General features: G+C 43.9%; 1 protein-coding gene and 1 long non-coding RNA gene across 2 annotated transcripts in view; one reads left to right on the top strand and one right to left on the bottom strand.

Annotated features, from left to right (window-relative positions):
• Positions 1 to 24,364, bottom strand: part of LOC105672687 (uncharacterized) — a 117,858-nt gene that overhangs the window by 51,365 nt on the left and 42,129 nt on the right. The window contains exons 4-5 of the long non-coding RNA XR_010890524.1: positions 20,149 to 20,696; positions 7,636 to 7,756 (exon numbers count right to left, since the gene is read on the bottom strand). This is a non-coding gene — a long non-coding RNA (uncharacterized lncRNA). The remainder of the gene's footprint in view (positions 1 to 7,635; positions 7,757 to 20,148; positions 20,697 to 24,364) is intronic.
• On the top strand, positions 1,236 to 5,440 carry Hasp (Hig-anchoring scaffold protein). Its single transcript, XM_012367779.2, has 5 exons — positions 1,236 to 2,405; positions 2,480 to 2,610; positions 2,690 to 2,930; positions 3,038 to 3,839; positions 4,024 to 5,440. The coding sequence occupies exons 1-5, from the start codon at positions 1,616 to 1,618 to the stop codon at positions 5,267 to 5,269; spliced, it is 3,210 nt and encodes a 1,069-aa protein (XP_012223202.1). The 5' UTR covers positions 1,236 to 1,615; the 3' UTR covers positions 5,270 to 5,440.

Here is a 24,364-nt window from a genome sequence, read left to right as displayed (position 1 = left end):
CAAGAACGATGAAGCCGATACGAGAGATTGGACCAAGGATCACCTACGGTGTGGCCGGAGCATCGAGCCGTACCGATTGATTGCTATCGTTACGAAGACAATGACTGACATAGGCTTACTCTAACGATGACGCTTGACTTAGAGATCGAGGATTATCTTGGTAGCATGACGACTAACAAGCATAGGCCGGAGATAGGCTCGACTTTGTCCGATGAAAACCGATCCCCCTGGCTACTACCCACGCTTGTACGCGGCGCGTGCATTTTTCATTCGTTCGTTACTCGATACCGAGATAGGCAAATTGCTACTTTGTGATGCAAATCGTCGTGGCGCCGAACGTTGAATTAAAAACTGTAAATTTTTTTGCACAAGATATCATTCTCAAGAATCATGAAATTTGCGAGAAGTCAAGGATGAATAATCTCGAGCGTCGTCTAAGCAAATAAAATGTATTTGCCGCACGTTGCGTAAGAAAGAAAAAGTGAAACTAAACTCAGGCGAGTGCTTTCAGAGAGATAATTCGTACCCACTGCGCTTGAGAACTTAAAACGGATTCGCAGGTGTGCTTGTTCGCGTGTGCATTTCTCAGTCTCAGAAGCGCCACGGTTCGTTTTAACACTTTTCCCCGGCGTAATTTTTACGACACCGTAGCGTTTTCGTGGCGTCACGTTTTTGCTCGTTTCAGCTCTTCTCCCGAATGTCGCCTCTTGCGTGAACATAATTTTAGACCTCCCCTGCTCCCCGAGGAATTTTTTTAGCCGAAGAAGCGGATATCGCGTGATAGTAAAAGTTTAGTAGGCGCTGATTGCATGGTAGAAACTTTCCGCTTTAGGGATAATTCGCAATTTCTTTACTAATTTTTAACGATCAAGACGATAAAAAGATTTACAAAAAGTGAATATTATAATTTAATCAGAAGTAAAATCGCAGCTGTAGCAACTAGGAATCATGATTTGATTTAAAAATAATTGACGAAGAAGATTGAAACGATTGCTTATACGTAACAGCTCGTATCCAAAGACTACCACGAAGAGCCGAGGTCCCAGGGTGGCTGCGCAGCCTCACCACTGTTTTTATCACCACGTTTCCTCGCCATCTGCTGGAAGCTGGGAAAACCAGGAGATGTATTGAACAGGCTAGATGCGCGCGTCGAGATGCGCGAATATCCGCGAATTCCCGTCAGCGGGGGACCGCAGTCCGTACAATAAAGAAAAAAGCATTCAGGATAGAGCGAGAGGGAGCGAGGTGGAGTCAGTAGGAGTAAAAGAGCACTCCGGCGAGAGAGACAGACAGCGAGACTCCCTAATCCTCCCGGACGCCGAAGAGGCGGACTCGATTAATAGCCGCGCTCGCGAGAGAAACAACGTCCGCAGCTCGAGATGACTTCCGCGGTGCTCTGAGTAGGACGTCTGAAACGGTGCAGTTCGATGGACGATCGTGCGCACCTGAAGATCACGGCATTGGCTCTCTGCAAATCTCCGAGTGACGTGGTCAGTTCGGATAGTTAAGCGGTCATGTAAACATCCCATCGTGACCTGGTGCCGTCGTGTGTCGTCCATCCGTTAGTGTAAATTTTCCAGTGAATTTCGGCAGGAATCAGAAATTTTTTCTCAGAATGAGACCAAGCACGATCGTTCTGTTGATGCTGCTGTGCGCCCAGTTTCTCACGTCGGAATCGAAGCTCCGGCAGCAAGCGGCCGTCGACGATGACGATGACGACGACGATGACTGGGATGACGATGACGAAGACGACGATGACGACGGGAGTTATCAGTCGAGGCCCGAGGTCGACGACGACGGACGAATCTATAAGAATCCACGGAACTCACCCTCCGCCCAGTGCCCGAGAGACGAGGAGCAGGCGGAACTGATGGGTCAAAAGTGTCTGCGAAAATGTTCCACCGACGAGGACTGCAAGAGCAAGAAGAAGAAGTGCAGATGCGACGGAACCTGCGGAATGTCATGTATCAAGCCTGAGCGCGAGTGCCCGGTGTTGACCGAGATTGATCACGGCGCGATGACGATCAATGGAAGATTCTTCGGTGATAAAGCCCATTATGCTTGCGACAGCGACTACTTCATAGTCGGTCTGTCCGAAAGAACCTGTCGCGCCGACGGTCACTGGTCTGGCACCACTCCGTCTTGCAAGAAGGATTCCACCTCTTTCTGCTCCCAGCTGCCGAAGATCCAAAATGCGCATCACAATGCTCTGCCGGAGCAGACGACTTTCGATCTTGACACAGAGGTGCTGTATACCTGTACTCTCGGATACGTAGCTGCGTCGGGGTCGAAAAGAGCGAAATGTCTAAAGATGGAAGATGTTGCTAGTTGGTTCGGACCGGATATCACTTGCAAGCCTCAAACGTGTAAACAACCCCCGGGCATTTCCAATGGCTGGCATTCTGGTGAGTTTGACAATTACGACCAATTATCAATATTTCACGCGAGAAAGATATTAATTGCCGGTTCTGCTTTTAAGGGGAGTGTTATACATATGATTGTCGCGTATCGTATCATTGCTCGGATGGTTACGAATTAGTTGGGAAAGTGGAGAAATTGTGCCTGGCGGATGGCACATGGATCCCGAAGGAGTTGCCGCAATGCGTTCATGTAAGAAAAAACTAAAAACTAAATGTTAACGTCGTAAATTTCTCAAGAACGCGTTTAGCATGCTTAATATCTCGTACAGGTCACGTCCGTGCAATGTCCGAAGCCAGAAAATCCAGTCAACGGCAAGGCTGTCTACACCTCCTACGCGTATAATTCCATCGTATCGTATGAATGCAAGTACGGCTACACCGTCGTAGGCGCAGCAACCAGACGTTGCGGTGCTGACAGAAAGTGGACTGGAAAGACGCCTACTTGCCAGGAAATCAATTGCGGTTTACCTGGCGTGTTATATAACGGTTGGATCGAAAACATTGAAGCTGGTGTGTTTTTTTTCTAAATCGGCTAAATTAAAATAATATAAAATAATAAATAGACAATATTACAATTTATATATTATAATTTCTTATGAAATTAATCGTAATCGCAGGCACAGGTATGGGCGCTAGCATAATCTTCCGCTGTAAGGATCGTATGAAACTGGAGGGCAATACTTCTTCCGTCTGTCAGAAAGATGGCAAATGGCGTTATCCTTTGCCGCAATGTTTAGCTCCGTGCGTTGTCCCGCAGATCGAGAACGGTCACGTAACCGTAGCCAGCCACGAGAAAAGTCAGATCAACAATGTCACGGTGGTAGATCACGGCCAGCGACTTCTGGTCAGCTGTATTACGAATTACGAGTTTGCCGCCAACAGCACCCCGGTCTTATGTAATAACGGTACTTGGTCAATAGTACCGAGTTGCTCGCCGGCTCGTTGCAAGCAGATGCCGAAACCTCCGAAGAACGGGATGGTGATAGCGCCCAAGACCGATCACGGCATGAAGGCGGTTTTCAAATGCAAAGACGGCTTCGAGTTAATCGGCGGAGGACCGTTGAACCTCTCCAAGTCCGTGGAATGCCGCTACGGCAACTGGATCGGCGACATACCGCGTTGCGATCAAGTGTTCTGTCCATTTCCTGGTTTCATCGAAAACGGTAAAGTTTTCTTGGTTGGAAATATGGGAGTTTACGATTACAGGCCGTACGTGAAGAAGATCGTCAATAACAAGCAGATTATGTACGATTGCGACAAGGGTTACGTTCTCGACGACGGGCCAACCGGTGCGACTTGTATAGGCGGCGCGTGGAGCCCCAAGGAATTGCCCAAGTGCATTCTTGGACAGCATCCTAGGCTCCGATGGAGCAGACGGCGTAGATCAATGGAGGATGACAGTGTTACTTTGGATTACAAGTAAGAATTTATGAGTTGATTGAATTTTTGCTCGTAAAATAAACAGCTCAAATAGCTTGAAATCAATCTAGTTCGTAAGAAAAATAATTTTAATTTTATACTTGAATTTTATTTATTTAGTATAAAGTTAACACAGCGATATAAAAACGTCGTTAAAAATAAAAATGCATTATTAATGTTTCAGAAAATTCATCGAATTTTTCCACAAAGTAGGCAAGAAGCTTCTACATATAGAAATGAACAGGAGTCGCGAGCACGGCAAGCATAAAGCGGAGGCGAAGCTAGCATCCGCTGTTAACCATCAGAACAACACCAATGCATCCGATTCATCGGCTTGGAAATCACACGCAGTTCACGGCAATAAATCCCGTTTGCGAGAGGAGAGAATGATCGACTTTCTCAAGATGGTGTACAGAAAGCTGCAACGTATGGACGCCAAACAGCCAAATAATTCCAGCAACAATACCATGCACGATCTGCTGAACGCGATGAGCAAAAATTTCTTTCATGTTGATCTTGCGGAATCGCGACGAAACAACAGCAGAGCCCGTTCGGATTTCGAGATACGCAATCAGCGAGAATTTATCAAGTTAAAGAGAGAATTCGAGCGAATTATGAGGTTCTATAACAAATCTATACGCTGGAACGAGAAGCAGAATCGGAAGGACGCGAAGAGGAAAGGTTTGTCGCACGCCGAGAAGCGGAAGGACAAAAAGAAGCATAGAAAGAATTATTACAAGGGCTTCTACGAGTTCGTAAACAGTTATGTAACCGAGAAACTATCGATGCTAGAAGCGCGCAACGCGACCGAGGAATTAATTAAGAAGATGAACATCGACAAGTTCACCGTGAGGAATGGCACAACTTTCACGATCGGCGAGATGTACGCGTTTTTCAAACATATCATAGAAAATAAATTAAACTCGACGGAGGAGAGCGTCACCGTCGAATCCAGTACGGTACTGGCGCCGAAGAAGGTCGAGTCATACGATAATCAATCATCGACAATCCCGACTAACGACGTCTCCGTGCTGGACAATGAGATTCCGGCCAAAGAAGGAGCGCCCAAGCATCGCAGCAAGCGGATACGAAACGCCTCGGAAGACGCTGGCGCTCCGCGTCAAAAGAGGAAGCTTCTGTCTGTGAAACCGGCCGACATGGATCAAAAGAATTTGAAGAAGTTCGTTAGCGACGCCAAATCAAAACAGTTCACCTTCGACGAGCTACAGGCGCAACAGCAGAGCCGTTCGAAACGGTTTTTGCCGCCTTCGGAGCTGGATAATCAAATATTCCTCAAGAACTTGTATCTCAACACTTACGAGGACGAGTATCGGGCGAACGTGAAGCGATCTATTGGTCAGATAAACCGCACAGTTGGTTTTTCTTCGAGGAGGCGCAAGGGAAACCTCGGCCCATACGAGATCAAGTGAGGAAATAATGTGTTGTGATATTAACGGAATTTACTAAGTTATTTACCGATATCAATCGATTTTAGGCGAGTATACACTATATATATATGATAGTTATAATCGTTGTCCCTCGTCGATACGCACTGTAACGTGTATCGCGCTTTTTTGAAAAATAAATCTTTTCCATGCAAATGTCTGTATATTCATTTGACGCTTCAGGCGCGCCATAATTCTGCAGATTGTCAATAAATTAAAAGTAAGAAATTAAAAGATATACATTTTCTTATAATAAATAAATAATTATGCACAAGGCTTATACTATACGCTTGCAGATATTTGATAAGAGGACAAAGTTAATAAAAATCAGATTAAACATATTTCATGTTACATAAACTTTAGGCAATCGTGCAAACACCAGTTTTGATTCTCGCAACACTTCGATATAATGAAACATTACGTCACAGCGATATCATTAAATTTTCTCCAAACTATTTATCTCGCGTGTACTGGTTCCTCCGAAAATTACTCGGCAAACAGCGATCCGATCACGAAGGTGCGGGTACGATCGTAAACATTCGCAATTGCCGCGTGATATCTCACGATCACGTTGTACCGTGACGGTGATTATGCCGTAACACGTTGAAGCAATTAAGCCTAAAAATAAGCGGAGCCCGAAACGGGATCAAGGGGCGCGGTCGAGGCGAATAATTCGTGTAGCACGCGGCGACGGTTCCCACCTGTCAATAACGACGGTGTCATTAATTACATGCCAATTATAATTCGTGAATGCTCGCAAAACCGTGTTTGATGCTATCGACGACGCACCGCTCATTACCATGTTCGCCGTGACCGTGCGGCTTCTCGGAATCGCATTAAATCGATTAATCGCGACAGCACATTCATCACGATAAGGAAATCGCGCGTCGCGCGATATCTATGATAATACGTTGTTAGAAATACGATGCAGTTGTCAAAGAGGCGAGAGATTATATTCAAATTTGACTTGTCACGCGATTCGAAACGGGATTTACGCGCGAGGTGTGTAACGTCGTCGTGGGTCTTGGGCGAGTTATCGGCGCTGACTAATGACGGTCCTTAGAATACTGTCAAGATATTCTCCCCTGTACCAGTTCGCAGTGTATAAATTATTTCGTGGAAAGGCATTCCATATGTAACGGGACGCGCGACAATGCCCCGCGATAATTTTTGTAGGCGGAATTTGATGAATATTCGTCGACCGATGCATTTGAATTTTAAATGCTCAACTACGTCAACGTCGCTGAGAGGATACGCCGAATAGAGGAGACTGTCGGAACTGGCGAAAATCGATACACGGGGGGCATTGTTCCCGGCGTCCGTAAATGGCGAACCATTAGAGCGCCTGCGCTTAACGAAAAGCAAGCAAGAGAAAAATAAAAGTGTCGAGCACGCACCACTAATTCACTTAGACCGGCGCGTTCCTGGCATTATTCCAGCTCATACGACGATGATTACGCGGTCAGTTGACCAGTGCTAAACGTGCTAAACGCGAGGGAGCTCATGGTAAGTGGTCGCTAGCTAGTTCAATCTCGGTCTCCATTAGAACCCTCTCACGTGCAACCTTTGGCATACACAGACAACTTGTCGTTAGAACTCTTAAAAATGTGTTAATGATAAATAATGAAAAGCACGTGGTGGAAGTTCACAAAAACTGTTACGAGAAGCGTCATAATAAGACCGTTTGAAAAAGTCAAAGAATTCAATAGAATAAAAAAAAAATTTAGAAAGCACTCGATTATTCCGCGGCATCAGTATTTCCTGCTAATTGGCTTCTTCAGTGAAGAGCAGCGGGCGAGGAAACATGCTAATTGCGATGAATAGTATTAATTCGCGACAAAGTTGTGCAATCTGAAAGGATAAAAACAAAAGCCTCGAACGTTCTCATTTCCGGGGACTGCTATCGATCACCCACTTCAGACACTTGGAAGCCCTTTTGCGAGATGGATTCCCGGGAAGTCTCGTCGCCGTGTTCATGAATCGTCACGTCGCGGTCGTCGCTGGTAACACTCGCAACAATACGAATGAAGTCGGGCTCGGTGGCAAGAGACCCGGGTAACCGGCGATAATCTCATTGAAAGAAGAGTTAAGCGGCGTCGGGCTTCCTGCCAATTCAACTTGCCAAGTGTCGCCTTAGACGCAGTCAATGCCGCTGCGAAATTGCTCGGTGGCTGGGGCTCAATGAAATCTACCAGTATTTCACTCGAGCATTTGCCTAGATAACCGCGCTCGGATAGGCGTAGTAAGAACGCCCATTGTGACTGCTATGAATTCGTGAATGAGACTAACCCGTGTGCCTGACCGCGCCGCTCGAATAGATTAGAAAAACTCGGGAAAAAGGTTTGCCTTACCTTTCAATTGAGCACCGGACGGACAATTGACCGGTAGGTCAGACGGTTTCCTGCAAGTAGCATTCCTGGAACTTCTTCTCTCCTAAAACCGCCACTTTGTCAAAGTTCCATGCACGCAGTTCTGCAAAATAGAAAGTCATTTATTATTTCCAAGTTTGTTCCAAATCACATTTGTTCAATAACAGTCGGCAGAAATTACAAACGTTACACGGTTAATTTTAAACATAACATTCAAGACATCATCAATTTTATGAAAAAGAAAACGAAATAATATCGTGGTTCTATTCGCAAATAAATTTTGTAACATTATTAATTCTACGAAAAGAATTTTGTTATCGATCATTTTGTATATTTTAACGGCGCCAGTCTCTCGCGGCGAAAATCGATAAGCATACACGGATGTTAGACATTAATCTACAATGCGAGGTAACACAGTAGTAACGAATAATCGCGCTAATAGAACCGTCAAGTAGCTCGTACATCGTAATAAGATATTAGTACATGGTCAGGGAGACTTCCTCTTCCTATGTATGTTGATAAATGTTACAGCATTTCTCACTGTTTGCAACTAATAATGCATTCCGAGTGCTTAAATTAAGAATGCAAATTAACGTTTAACTTTTTTCAAGTGTAAGCTAATCTCTCAACGTCTTTCAATGAGTTTTATAACGTTATCAATTTCTTACATTTCACGATTGCTTATGCAGTACAAGTATTTCGATTACACAAAATGTCTATTTACCAATTTCATGGTAAAGTATCTCAGGCCCTTAAGAATTTACCATCTGGCCGGTACGTTGTGAATCGCATTATAATTATCGATGCAAAAATGTGTAGTATCGAAATGTCGGCGTTTGCAAAGACCTTAACATAATCCTGCGTGAATCTCGTCCCGCCTTTATCGTTGCCGGCTATCCGCATTACACGTTCCGCCGAGCGTCATTTGCGCCGTGCTCTTGGCGGCGTAGGAAATTAGCCAGCTGGCACGAGCAAAGCCCGAGATTATGACACTTTCTTGGCGGTCTTCGTGTATCGACGACGATCATCACGGGACATCTGGCGACCTTCTATCGGCTCGGCTCTCACCTTCCAAAGGAAAGGATTTTGCCTGCCCGCTCGCTCGCTCGCTAGGTGGTCGCCCCTTTGCCACTTAGCGCGCTTCGCGGCGCGTCGTCCTCTCAAACGCTCGTTTTCCGTGCCGCTCTATAATCAACCGTGCGTCTTGCTCATTAGCACATCTTTTCGGTGGCTCGCGGATTTCAATGAAGCTGGACGCGCGGGCGCCGCGCCGCGCCGCACGCGAATCGCATTCGTAATCACCGCCGAGTCGAGCATATGAGACTTTTTGCCGCGGGCGGTGCGGAGACGGCTTAAGCAGGTGCCGCGGCCATAATCGAGTGCGATCACACGCTTCGGGTGAGATCCCGTCGGTCAAATTAAATCGGACGAAGCGGCTTGGCCAAGAAGCGGCTTGGCGAAAGAAACACGCAGGAAAAGTATTTTTGGTGTGGGAATGATGGATTAATAATTGGTCTCAGCAGTGATTTGCCAGAACTGCGATTCACATAGTTGCAGATCAAAGTGCATTAAAGCAGGAATGCATCAAAGAGCATTCGAGCTGAGACATGCTCGTTTGCTGAATAATTTTCCGTCAAATTTAAAATGTATAAAATAGACTGTGGACGAAATATTTATTAATTGTAGCATATTATTGTTTTGTTAAAAAAATGAGTTTTAATCAAATCAGTAATACATTTTAAATAGTGTATTTATATATCTGTAATGAAATATTAGTGTTATATTGCAAAAAAATGGATGGTAATTATGCCGAAGAGAATATATTTCTTTATAAACAATTTTTCGTGAAAACAGAGCACTTATTTGAATTAATTTGAAACAAAATAACTTTGTGCATTATATCTGTTAACTTGTTAAGCGTACAGATGGCTTTTATGGTAAACCAATTAAAAAATACATTCAAAGACCGCACACATGGCCGAATTGGATCCACAACGAGCGTGCAATAAACGGGAAGAAAGCGGCGGATAATAATAAGAAGATTGGACATCAGGATTTCGTTTCTGTCTTGGCGCAGATTTATCGAAGCATCGCCAAATATGGGTTTCACACCTTGCTACGCCGAAAATACGCGGAGCGTAATGCGGCTGTCCCACAAACTGCAGATTTCGCGCCTTACTCATCCGCTTAAGGTATCGTGCTTGCGGGCCGATTACACGCTGGTTAATTTCAATAACAAGAGTCACACCATACCTGGTTCAGATGGATTTCGATGGAAAAAACCGTGGAGACGGCGTGGAGAAAGAAGGAAACAAACGTTTCGCGGCGTTACTTCGATGTTTCGAGGTCACCGCCGGCAACGGGATGCAATTAACTGTCGAAAGGCTCCGTATTTGTTATTTTGTCAGTAATTAAACATTTTCTCTCGGCGCGCCTACTCATTACGTTTCTCGGAAACACACCGGCGGCGATTGTACAAACTCCGAATGACGGACATTCGCTTTATCATTCCCGGTCGCATTTGATATATCGAACATCGGTCGTAAAGTTCTCGCTGGATGAGCGAAAATTCCGACCTACAAAAGCGAGGTTCGTTAAAGAAATTCGCAAATAATTGACTCTTTTTTTGGGCAACGCAATGGTCGCGTGCGCAATATAAACTGAATAATCGATCAAGATGTACTCTGCTCAGTATATATCAACCAAATAATAACTACCCGCCGCGACATATAAATATGCGAAATCAATGCCGGGATCGACGAAGAGAAGATACAAGTGACAGGCGAAAACAGAGTTAATAAAATGCACGCACGTTACGCATACGAAAGCGTACGAAAGCGAGCGAGCGCTTTAATTGACACGTACGCTTGCTTTTCTGCCGTACCGCGACCGAAATTAAATCTCTTTGACCGCTGAAAATCGCATGAATGTCCCTGCATACAGTCAAAGGCAAACATGAGGTTTCGGAATATTTATGAGAATGCTCATGGCACTGGTGTTCCGCTTTGCATTAACCTATTTCTTCGTCATAAATAACTACGTCGTTTCTATTTATTCGTAATATTTCTTATGTTTCTCATAATAGAGATATTTAGATTTTTGTTTCGCCCGATGATTTATTTCATCATGTTGCACAGAAAAAAATTAACTGCCAAGGTCATGATAGATAATTCCGGATCTTTTGAAATAATGAGATTTAAATCTCTAGCTTAATCCCCGTCCACTCGAATAAATCTTCTTTCGGTTCGATGGATTGCACACGGGTCCTTTCGTGGACCACGGGATTTGAAGATGAATTAAATGAATCCTATCGTGCGAGGCCGTTTCAATTTGAGGCGCGTTTACTGGCCGAGAACGAGCCTGGCCGGTGGTCCCCGCTCACATCTCGCGTAGAAAGCACCGCTCTCATTGTGAACTGCTCCTTGAATCCACTCTCACTCTCTCTCTCGCTCGCACTCTCGTCGCGCCGGTCTCTAAACGCGGTGGATCTTTTTATAACCGGATTTACAGGCGCACAGGTGGCACGACTAAACGTACATGCAGGGGTGAGAAGGACATTGTACGTCTCGAGATTCAGACTGCTTCGAAATTACGCTTTACGAATGAGCCCTCCAAGTGGACATTGGGCATAGTGATCTTCGAATCGAGATTAGATCGCGTTTCTAGCAATTCATGAAAGAAATACGATGTTCTTTTAACGGCATTTCACGTGGAAAATAATAAATGCAAATAACGCATGATTTGTTTTGATACATTAACAGTAGAAATCATTTGTATATTCTTATTATTAACTATATACTCAAATAACATTTTTTATCGATAATAATAAATCACTAGTTTGTAAAAAAAGAATTAACCATTAGATTCTAAATTGACAAGGCAAGCAGTACAAGTAAATTGCACCAGTGTAAAGTCTCATTTCTGAGAAAGTAATCTCCTAAGTGCTATCAAGAAAAAAAAGCGAGATTCGTTTGCGGCGGATTCTACAGGCTTAATTCGAATTAGATTGGATCCAATTTATATCCAATTAATGGAGAAAGACGGATCTTCCGGACAGGGAGATTGTTCCGCTTCGAGCTCTCAAATATTTATTTCAGATTTGAAGGGATTTCACGAGAATTGGTCACGCTAGGTTTCGAAACCGATCCACCCTCATCGTTGATAAATACTATCTACCTTCCGGGCACCATTTCGAATCGAGAACGTCTCGATTTCTTTTCGTGGAGATTGGAGATGGAAGCGCTCTGGGTGATATTGCGAGCATGCAGCAGGGCCAAAACGGCCGCGGAATTTCTAATTCGAAAATTCGAGCCGGTCGAATTTTTTAAATTGGAGGATATAACGATGTCCTTGTGTTGGATTGCCCGACAGATCCGCGATGAACCCTAAACTAAGCTAAGATGACGACCGACAACGCGATCCCCTGTCTTCCTCTCATCGGTCTATTGCGTGGGGGAGACTGAAAGAACGCGTTGTTTTAGACAGCGAATGTTGCCCGTCACCGTTCTCGACGCTCTTCATCAACGGATAATGATGAGTCTTATACCTTGAGACAGCGCAGCGATGAATAGCGCGTTTGTGAGATTTTGTAGTCGCGGGGAATTTTTATTGTAGGTTCTCGTATGGTTCCTATAAATATCGCACGATTTTGGAGGGAAGGGGTCGCTGACCGAAAGAAAATATTCGCAATCAGTCGTCCCGACATCTATCTCTGTGCATTTACATTCCTTTTATAAAAAAATATTAATGGAATATAAAACACTACGAAAATACTTTAGTTTTTATTTTAGACTTTATATAGAAATTAAAATATTTAATTTATTTATGATTCATTCGATTGCACAGATTTAGAAGAAAGATTGATTCATTTTCTGCTTAATATAATATAATAATAATAGATCAAAATACGCACATCAATACACATAAAGTCGCTGGTTTCCTGTTTTATGATGTGATGCAGGATTCCAGCTGTCGACAGGATGTTTACGAGCGATAGAAGGAATATTTTTGACAAAAATTCCGTGGTAGTTCATTGGACACACATGTCGGTGAAAGATAAAGTTTTAAATACTGTAGAACATATTTTCCGTCGACCGGCTCGTAAAATCTCGGCGATGTAGCTACAAAGCGACCACCGATAGTCCACCACCGAAGGCGCTAATCGATACTCACGAACGAAGAGTAACGAAAGATTCGCTTACGACCTCTGACCCTCTTAGTATTACCGTAGGTGCGATTTAACGACGATGCTACTAAAGTAGCGTTTCTCGAGGCAGCAAAGCAATGAATATAAAGTAAAGTTAGCAAGTAACATGTACCATAAACCACTAATTATGTAAAAAGTGTGAATATTCGAGATACAGGTGTAGGTAATTGGAGGCGAGAGAAGTATAGCTCCTGCTTCTTTATTTTTCAATGTTTTTGTAGTGTAAATTGGCTGTTTGATAGTAAGATTCGGATAATTTTAGATTCTTTTATAATATTCTCGAAAATGTACTACTCTATGTAATTCGATAACATATAAAACATTCAAAAAATCTCAAGGAAAAAATAATAGTAAAATCTACTTTCAAGAATCGCAAAATGTAGAATCATGTATTTTCTCCAATTCGCGTTTTTGTCTCGACGAAACGGACGTCAAGCCGATGGAATGTTTCTCGCATCAGCAGTTCCTGCTGTCCTTCTTCCTCGTCTAAGAATCGTTAAAATTATAATTCCTCGATTCGGAGAGGAATGGACGGCGGAGGGGTCGCGGGGATAGATAGTGGGAACTCCACCGTGGTTCCAAGAGAGGAGGACAAAATAGTCGCTACTTGATGGCGACTTAAGGTGATTTTGAATGGTGCCTAACGACTTCGAGCCGCGTCATGGGGCCCTGTATGCGACTGCCGCGCCAAATAATACGGAGTCACGCTGAGCAACGTGTCCCGATGTCACGATGGTGAACGGCTACGGTGAAGATAATGTCCTCCCACACGGCCGTCAGTTCGCTATTCCGTGGTTCTTAACCTCTCACCCCACCTGGGATGCTTTTTTTTTATTTTTAATCTCGCGGCGTTCCGCATAATGAAGCCCGCTGAACCAGCGCGAGACGCGCGGCGAAGAACTTTATTGCGAATTAATGTTTTTTCGCTTTCTTTCGACGGTATGCGGTCTACCTGGCTGGCGATTCAAATGTCACTAGCCGGACTCGATTAATCGTACACCAGCGCGCGCGTGATGTGTGTGTCCACGCCTTCGTGTGATAAATCGATTCCTACCTGCGACCGATGAGACGCGCGCGCGCGCGCGCGCGCGTCGGGAGGACGTTCCATTAATTAAATCCACCGATAAGCGCTAACATTACTTAACGGGCTCGCGTATCCTATTAACATTTGTGCGGCAAACGTTATTTCAACCGGAATTAAATGTCGAGGCGCATAGCGGAGCCGGTTTCCAGATGCTACCGCGGGACAACGCGTTACGTTATTATGCGCAATAAATCATACTTCGGCCGTAGAGTTCGTTTCGCCACCCGCTTAGTGAACGGGTTAATCAATTTCGTTCTGGCAGCTGAGTTATCTTAACGGTTTATCCTCAACGTTAATCAGCATCGATAGTCGCTTACGTTTTTGAGCGTTCTTTATCGAATGAAAAGCAGTTACGTTGAATTTAACATTAGTGCGCACGCTGGAATCTTCACAAAGGTTGCCGCAATCATCAACATGTTCCCGTCATACGTCGTGTGTATCGCAGTAAGCCGCCGCGGCAATTCAGTTGTTTTAGGATCGGAGGTGCCTGACTAGCAAGAAAAGAGCCTGGAGGTAGACTCGGAGAGGATGGCCACGGATGGCGAAGTTTGTTTTTATTAGTCCGAGAGGGGAATCTTCATCCCGCGCGCGATTTCTTTGACGGATGGTCGCTCTGTCTCTCTCCTTTCCTCTCTTCTCGCGGTAGAAAAATAATAGTGTCCCCAGGCATATGACAACGAACTCAAGAACTGCTTTAGTGTCCCGGCACGTCCAGTCGACGGGTTCTGAGAAAATAATCGCGCTTTCCAGTATTTACGAGTGGCCCGCGGAATATCGTGCGCCATCCAAGTAAATCCTGCGCAACTCCGCGCGGCACAAAAGTTTATTTTTCGACGAGAAGTCAAGAGTGCTTATACTTGGTCTCGCTGCACGTGACTTTTTAGTCACTGGGGACCGACGACAGAGTTATATTCCCCGTAAGTGCGAGGGACACACATTATAATGTATTCTCGAATCTTGTAGAATTACAGAAAGTTGAATTGAATTATTTTATATATTTCTTTTTACATAAATCTGTTTCATTAAAAATATTATATACTAACAATTGTTTTACAATAATAATTTAGTGCCAATAAAAATAATAAAAAAAATAAGCCACTCGCGCCTGATATTTTTTCTCTCTTCCTTTCTTTCCAATAATTCCTATCAGTACATACTGATTCTCCATATGTGAGAACAATGTACTAAAATTTTCGTACACTTTAAGTATCTCGAACCAGAGATCGGTGTACAAATTTAACTGTCTCACGTAGACTAACAAATTAATTTCTTTAAGAAAAATTATAATTTCGCACTAACATCCCGCGACGGCTCTCTATGCCTTTCTATTGTATTATTTGATAGTTATCATTTGAGCCTTTTCTTTATATGTGTTAGATTGTTTTAAAAAAAATAATTTAATAGAATATATTAAATATTGTTAATAAATCGTCTGATATAAAATATTACTTAACTGTCTTCTCGTCAAATAAAATCAAAGTGAAGCTATCTGGCATGCGAAGGACATGTAGTTTCTTTTTCTTGCAATTTCTTTCTATTGAGAGACTAGAAATACGTTTTTCGGTGGGTTCGCATATACTATGACAAAACAATTTGGCAAATCGTCGAATGAATCACAATACTGAGTGAAATATAAGAGGGCGAAACTCCCCGGTCACTGTGACAATAGGATTGTCCAGTGTTGGTCCAACTTAAGAATAACTATGTGAATCTAATTGTATACGGATCGTACGTCAAGATTTTCTAGTTTGACAACGTGATGTCTTCTTAGAATGTTGTGAGCATCAATAGGAAAGGTTGATTTTTAAGATGACCGTAGAAAAGCGATTGGAAACGCGTACCTTTCAATTGCCTTTACAGAGTGTATCACATTTAACTATAGGAGAGACTGAATAAACCGGTACCTGAATCAGCGGAAAATCACAAGCTAGATTTGCTACAAAGTTTACGTTTGCACAGTAATTAACTTTTTTACAGTTATTTCTTCACTGAATAAAAGTTAGTTTGAAGTTAAATTAAGTCCGACGTTTTTTATTCATTGCATCATTCTGTTCAACTTTTTATCGTTTTTTGTCCAAATTTACTCAATAAAAGTTCTAGAACAAACCTAACCAACCGCATGAATATTTAATGTTTTCCGCGCGCAAACATCTGCTCGCATGCAGCTTGGAGTTTACGATACGGACTCGCGTGGAATTCCATAACTAGATAGGAGAAATAGCAAGAGCACAGCGAGTAAGAGGCAACGATATATAGGAACAAAGAGAGGCGCGTACGCGGCTCTGCCACCTGTCCCATCGCAGTCTAAGAATAGAGCAACGCAACAACGTTGAGAGCAGCATCGTCGGCAAGATGCTGCATGCTTGCCGGGTCATGCGCCGACTCTCTTCTTTCTTTTTCTCCTCCTTACTCTCTCTATTCTCGGAGGTGAGAGTCGGCCGCCTCTCTTTCAACGTTTCCCCCGTGTCGGTTGACTTTCTTCAGGGCGCACGGCTAATGAGAGAAAAAATCAGAAAATAATTGCTACCACCTCGCGCCGACTCGCCCAACGGCGGTCTTCGAACGTGTTGCCTTCAGGACAACGTCGCGCCAGTCACCGCTGTCTTTGGCAAATGATTGAAACATACGTGTCTCGCGTAAACTTTCGAGATATCTCTGCACGGTGGGGACGATCAAAGAAAGAGAGAGTGCCGATTCTCGGTATTCTGCGTTATGTTATGGGTGTTACATAAAAAAAAAATTTGCAAAAAAATTTTATCGCAGATTTTAGGAAATTTATATCGACAGGTGTGTACATACGTGTAAAAGAATCTAAAATTCAGAGTTATCAATTACAGAAGTCTCCTTAATTTCTTCCACATATTTCATTCTGTCTTGCCAAGAAATTGATTATTATTTTATTTGTTTTTATCCGCCAACCCTTGAAAGAGACGTAACACGCCGCGATGTTGTAAAGACATACGCGCATGGCCGACCCTGATCCGCCGGTAGACCGACAACCTTTCGAATCCCTTCGGCGTCGAGGATTTGCAATTTTTACGAGCCATAATCTTAACGAATCGCTAATCCCGCGGAATGACGACTATTTTTCAAAGTGTCTTCTTTTTTTCGGTTCGCTGCGAATCCTTCCACCGCTACGGGCACGGAATCTTGGTCGCGAATTCGGCGTCGTATATTCCTTATGGCCCTATATATTTGGCGGACGACCGGTATTTAAGTCTTTGTAATCCGGTGAAGTTTTGCGGGGGAGCCAAGCGGTGAGTCATGGCAGGTGCTGCTTGAAGAACGAAGGAAAGATGAGGCGAAGATCGCGAATCCTCGCTCCCAACGAGCGCATCTTTCCTCTTCTCTCGAGCTTTTCAGCCGCTTAATGCCGCGGTATGAACATCGCGTCAACAAGGAACGCTGATATTTATCGCCAATATTATATTTGACAGTTGTAACTTTGAAATTTTCTCAGCAGATTGGAGCTTGTTCTTCGAATGACCGAGGGAGCAACGGAATGCAAAATGTCAAGCGATAGGGAACAATTGATTTCGTGCGATCCTGCGATTCACGATGACTCGGATGTCGTACTTGGGACTTTTCATGCACTCGAATCCTTATACGCCTCCATCGCGATGTCTGTCTATGGGCGAGCGTATAAATTACCCTGACAGCAGACAAAATACTCCGTCCCGCGTGGTTCCTAGATCTGCTAGTGATATCTTCACTAAACGAAGTGCCACCCAAGGTGTTAGTCAGCTCGAGATGGTGCAGCCAGATAGACGACACCATCCCCACCGCATTAGCCACTTTGCGGTTGAAAGGTGCAACTTGAAAAACATACATAGGAAGATAGGAAATGCGCGATTTCTGGGTGAAAGTGACGCTCCAAGTGTCGTCGAGAAAAGTCAAGGGAAAGCGAGATAAAAATCTTTGAGGAGATTCAAAACTGCCATAAAAAAACTACGGTAGAGCACTATGTTTAACGTTTGTAATAATTGTTTACGTATACATAGACGTATAATAATGATAACATAAATTTTGTTAGCGTGATATTGTTAAGTCGATAATAATTTGCATTGCTTTATCGCAATTATATCGCGTAAGCTGATTATATTGTCGCAAGTACGATATAATAATTACTGCGGAAGCGTGCGAGTGCACTTAGAATTCTATTCATGATGTGGGTCGTTTTAATTTTATATCACCTGTCAGTTTAAAATTACAATTGATCACAGACGTACAATGTTCCTCTTGCGATCAATTTCGACAATGGCCGGTAACATCACACGGAGAAAGGGCGCTTTTAAAAGCGAGTGCATCGCTGGCACAATGGTGTCGGTAGCCGCAATGAGGCAAAGAGATGGGGAAACGCACTTTCAGGAGCAAGGAGGAGACTGGGCACAGGTGCGGTTTCTGACATGCTGCTCGTGCCGCGACGAAGCGCAATCGTATGTATACGTCCCGTCGTGATTGTTCCGCGAACGAGTGGTTGAAGAGTATAAGCGCGCAGAATAAAAGAAAAATAAAGGACGACGAACGCATCCACGATCAATACATTGCCCCGCGCACTGTAAAATCGTTTTTATTTTGCGGATTACCTTTCCTTTCGCTATGCATGTATAACGACGTAGTAAAAAAAGTGAGCATTAAAAAATGTTTATGGTAGCTAAGTAGAATAAATAGTTCATTTGCATAAAGTGTATTTAAAATGTCAGATAAGCGCGATATCCCGCAGACGTCGCGATATTGCCCGTGAAATAAATTACATGGGGCGCAACCGCCGTTTCTGCGCTCGTGCCGTTTCGCAATTGCAATTGCACGCTCGTGCCGCGTCTCTCTTCCGAGAAGAGGGACGACGGAAAATACGACTCGCGCAAGCGGGAACGAAGCGGAGATCGACAAAGAGGGGTAGATGAACGGGAGAAGTTACGGGAGATCCGTGAGCGGCGGCGCTATCGCAACCGTGTCTCACGGCGTGTTCGATCGAGAGGGGCTCTCGGTGCTTACCTTCGGCTCGCCTACGGCGAAGGTAGAGGTGTAGCCTTGATGCCTTAGTACCGCGGCGGTAAAAGGGGAGAGAGAGAGAGGGAGAGAAATCTCGGAGAACTTTACGACGAGCGCGTGGAGAATGCCGCGCTTGCCGAGGATTCCTTAACCTTTAGCATCGGCGGCGCGCCTTGCTTCTCGATTACGATCGATCGAGACGCATCGCGAGTATCGTGTACGTGGAGAAGTGGAAGGTCTTGTTGCAAGATCGAGGTAACATTGTTTCTGCCGCAAGGCTTATTGTGCTGCGATGTGTCGAGCGGCGAGACAAACGAATATTTTCTTCTGCAATTACAATTCCACATTTTTACCGAATTCAATTGCTCTTTAATGATTGCGTCGTGATATTGCGAAACATTATCGGTATTACGGATTCTTTAATTTTGCACATGAATATGCGCCTGAATTAAAGAAAGCTGCTTTACTAGATCGCTACGATTAATCTTACCGCGAATGGAGCGCCGCAAAAAGAGAATACAGCATTAGTCCGATAAAAAGAATGAGCTTTGAGAAATTCACTCGAGGGATTCCTCGAGCGCTACCGAGCGCTAATGCGCCCCCGCGTGCTCGCGCGGCCGCAAAAAACGCTGAATCCTCGGCGGAAGAAATAGAGCGAAAACGAGCGAACGAAGATGGCCTCGGGGGCCATAACCGGGGAACAATGAGGGAACCGCTCGTGACAGCCTCCGGTGGAACGCGCGCGTGATGTATGCTTGGTCAGAACTCCGCAACGAGATGAAGTCTGATTGCACTCCCGCGCACTCTGCATGCCCATTACAACTACTGTTAAGCGGCAGCTGTTTCGATGCGCGGCTTAACTCGAGACCGCACCTCGGCGTACGGATGATGAACAGATAGAGAAGATATTTAAGAAGATTTATGAGCTCCCGGTAATACCTCGAGGCCATGAACCACGGCGGTGTCATCTTCGCATCGGCGCGGAGCCCGGATGGGAGCGCTGTTGTTGCTTTGATTTTTGCGCCAGCGGCTCGCTGCACACTCGCCCCGCGCGAAATGTGATGCCGCATTGAGCGGCTGATGAACGCATTTACACAATTTCTCAAACAAATTTCATTGAACTACGGATGCACTGTTGCGTACCGTATATATTGTGAAATATTTACAATTCTGTCAATGATGCGTTAAAAGCGTACTTTAAAATGCATCTTACCATGTCCTCCAGCACCCGATGCTGCTCCCGAGTCTCTTCCTCCTCCTTTCAGTGATTTTCAAGCACTCACACGCGTTCGCGACGCAGAATCGCACGGCACTTTACTTAAACGGCACTCCCGACGTCGCAGGCAAATCAAACCAAATTGTTCAAGCTGCAACGTTACGCGCGAATTCCGTCCGCGTTTCAGATGATCGCATTTACCAATTAAAATGCGATTCTCTCAAAATAGAGGGAGAAATTCAAAGAAAAAAATTTCTCAAAAAGGGTTTAATCGTGTCTCAATATTTATCATTCAAAAATGCGTTCATCCATACGATTCGCTGGAATACGGCGTTTCGTATTCGCGCGAAACTATCACGGCACTTCCGGCATAACGACACTCCCGCACTCCCGACGTGTGTTTTACTACGTTACAAAATTACGGCGGAACGAATATGATGATTCGAAACACAACACCAAAGTACATTAGCTTCTCCTTCAGGATAAATCCGAGTACTGAACTTTCCCACCACGATGTACCCATGGGAGGGAAAAGATACATTTTACTGTAAAATGCAAAGAAAGAATAATTTCAGTAAATACTAGTAAAGTTATTAACGCAGTATTTAAAGTACTTGCTATTTTGTATTATAATGTACAAAGTGAAAAAATACAATTCAGACAAAGTATAATTTAAAAAAAAATATATAAAAAGTATAATTCAGAATAAATAGCCGCGGAATAAAAATCCAAATAGTTATACGAGGAAGCTGGCTAATAACAACGCGAGAGTTTAAAAGACACTCTCGACGCGATAATGTTTCGACCGTGAAAAAGCTTGTAATCGAATTTTTATGGATCTTATCTCAGGCGCATTCATCCGCCCTTAGAGTACGTCGGCTCGCGCGGTAAAGCATAGACAAGGCGTAATCTAAGCCACGCGAGGTCTCCGTCGTTGCACTGACTTGCCTCTCATTATCTCAGCGAGGGGGACTGAGGCCTTAAATCAACGTCTCTTGCGACAATTAACTCGCTCGTGTGAGTGAATAGGGGTGGGTACACCTAGCTCAGAGTGAATCACGCGCGCCACCACCTGCCGGAGCGTGACCTCTTAATGTGCATAGTGAGAGGGAAGAGGCCTCTTCGACACCGGCGCGAACACCAGCGAAAGGTTCTTAAAAAATGGTTTCTTATATCAGCAGATGCATGCGAGGAACAGTAAATCATCTTTCTTCATTTGCCAAGCTTAATTAAATTACGTGTTGGATTAACTCGAACGGATTATTTCGGCTTTTAGTTGTTACCAGATTAAACTGCTGCAGAATCTTTTATACCCTTTTAAATTGCACACGATTATTCATATTTTAGATATAAATAATGCTTAATATATCACATATAGATATATATAAATATGAATAAAGAATTGTTCTTTATATAATATTCAGTCTACGCCACTGGTCGCTCGATCTTTTGCCTTATCCAGTTCTCTCTCCCTCTGTCCATTTTCTCGTTCGGTATTCTGGAGGAGGTAGAAGATAATGGAAAGGAAAAGAGAGTGTACTATTCCTTTTATAATCCACTCTAAGGGCTCCCCTCCCTTACGGCACTCGCCATCCTATTCGAGACCGAATGTAATAGCTCTGACACACATCCACTACTACACATACCATACATGTCCTCCATGTAATGTTCGGATGAGGCTGGACGCGTTGAGCATCCAACGAAAGGGCCTGGGAAAATGACTGGATAATCGACGTACTACCACGTGCTACCATCGACGCAACGCTCGCTTCTATCTCGAACGCAAGCGGGGTCACAGGTCATTGCTATAAACCCACCAATGTTATTACAGGTGCATGTGAAAATGTCGCGTTACGCTCTCGCGTCGCGGTCGTGAAAACGGGAGAGGGAAGCGCGTCGAATCGTAACTCGCCCGGTAGGGTGAAAATTGTTTTCCTCCGCGCAGCGTGATACAGCATATTGCCTATGTAACGAGATAAACTTCTTTCAGTTTGCCGCCCGCGGACATTCATATGCTATTTTCAGCAATTCTTCAACGTTTGCTTTACACAGCGTACATCCCTTTTCATCGTTTTGTTAATGTCCAACTGTCGTAGTTGTCAAGAAATCTGGGCCACTTCGGATCATGTTATCCACGTTGGCCACTTATCTTCCTAGAGGACGAAGCTAAGTAGACGAGAAAGATCGCTAAACCCTCATCCGTCATCGGTCGTCGGTCCGCCAATCACGAGACAGCGCCAACGGTTCCGTGAGTGCCATCGGCGTAATCATTTACTCGCCGCGTTGATTAATGGTAAATGCAACGTGCATTTTGACGAGCTGAAACGCAACACCGGCCTCCATGCAGACGGGCGCGCTTTTTGTCCCCGTCCTGAAGTCCGACGGACGCACGCCTTGTTCAGCGCGACAAAGACCATAAGCGAGTTTATGTCGGCCATTGGCTTCAAGCATTCTCGATGCTCATTCAAGGAAGTAAGATCATAAGTCTTACGGATGTAGCAGCTCGATATTCAGTCCTGGGACAACCGCGCATACGTTTCTTAATGAGAGTGAAGTGCAATAAATCGTTTGCCATTGTTTTCGACCTAGCAAAGGCAACTAAATTATTAAGATAATCAATATTGTCTCATCACAGAGATTCTCGAAATACATAGGGAAAGGAACTATCAGTAAATAGAAAATTAGAAAACATCGCGTTAAACCAACAGCCAGAGAATTGACGCATTATTATTATTATTACCAAAGTTATAATTTTTGAAAATCTTTGTTTCACAATTTTTCAGAGCATTATTCTTTATGGTTTGTATAAAAAAAACGACAGTGTCATGAATGATAGCATAGTAGCGAGTTTCGTAATTTATTGGCAAACGAATACCATTTTTTACGGCATGATCGATTTTACAACGACACGGTCTTCCGGTGACAAGTATTGAATTTCGTGCGCAACACGAAAGAGCGGAGAGAGGCAAAGAGGTGGGCACCTATCGAGAGGAGATTTACGTAACGGCTCATGCGCTCATGACGGAATGCGTGTCAGTCTGCGTGGATCCGGACATTCGTGTGGAGCCGCAGTTTTGGGCACCTGCTCGTGGGCCGTGACCCCTTATGCGTGCACGAAAGAAGGAGTGAACGGGCCTCCCGAGAAAAAGAGTGTCCCGAAGCATGGAGGGGCGGGGGGAGATCAAGAGAGACGGCCGGCATCCTTTGCTGATTGACGAGCGCTGGAGTCACTGAGATGTGCCCGAGAGACGGAGCAATAAAGCACGTGCGCGCATAAACGCGAGAGAACGATCTCGAGAACGAAACACCTGCCTGTTCCGTCCGTGGATACGCTCAAAGGGAGCGGTTCTCGGGGGGGGCATCGCGACCGCTGATACATATTCATCCTCGAACGAAATAACTCGGCGGAGCTCTGCTATCTGTGATGACGATTTGTATAAAGTAATAGAAATTGATTAGATCGCTCTATTTTTCTACGTATCGATACATATATCAAAGCAACTGATTTTTTTCCCGAAAATTTTCATAAAACAATTTTATGCTTTTCTATATTTTTTGCGCCGGCCGCATTTTATGACAAACACGAGCATACTCGTTGAAAGAACGAATAAAATAAATTATTACGTCTAGCACGGATCAAGTTGTCTCGCTAGCAATTTTCACGATTCACGTGTCTCATTAAAAATCCACCGCTCCGAAATGGTTTCTGCATACCTGTTCAATAAAAAAAGCCGTAATCGAAGTATCCGGGTTATACGATTAATGAATAAATAAAAGCCGCTAGTAGTAGCTTCTACCTTCTACGATTATCCGTGTAAATGCGAATTTAATAAAAACTGTACGTTGTACATTATAGATAAATGCGATGTTGGTCTTCGTGATTATTGGCATAATGCAGTGTATATACGAGGTGTATTAAAATTTGCATTACAAATTTTGTAATTTTTTTAGAAAAAGGAAATCGTCGATGTGATTAAATTTTTATGTATATATGTAAAATTATGTACTATCCTCTGATTTATTATACTTGATTCACTGTATATTTACACAAGTAACTCTTGAATATTGTTATAAATAAATTAATATTTTAGAATCGCAAAATAAAATATTCTTTTAACAGGATGCATGTCATTAAAGTACAAAAATAAATTGTACGATTAATTTTACGCTCATTGAAGAAATAAATGTCTCTTTTTGACTTAATTATTTTATA

This window comes from Linepithema humile, chromosome 5, assembly GCF_040581485.1.
Source record: "Linepithema humile isolate Giens D197 chromosome 5, Lhum_UNIL_v1.0, whole genome shotgun sequence".
NCBI lineage: Eukaryota > Metazoa > Arthropoda > Insecta > Hymenoptera > Formicidae > Linepithema > Linepithema humile.
This window is presented reverse-complemented; position numbering and strand designations above follow the sequence as displayed.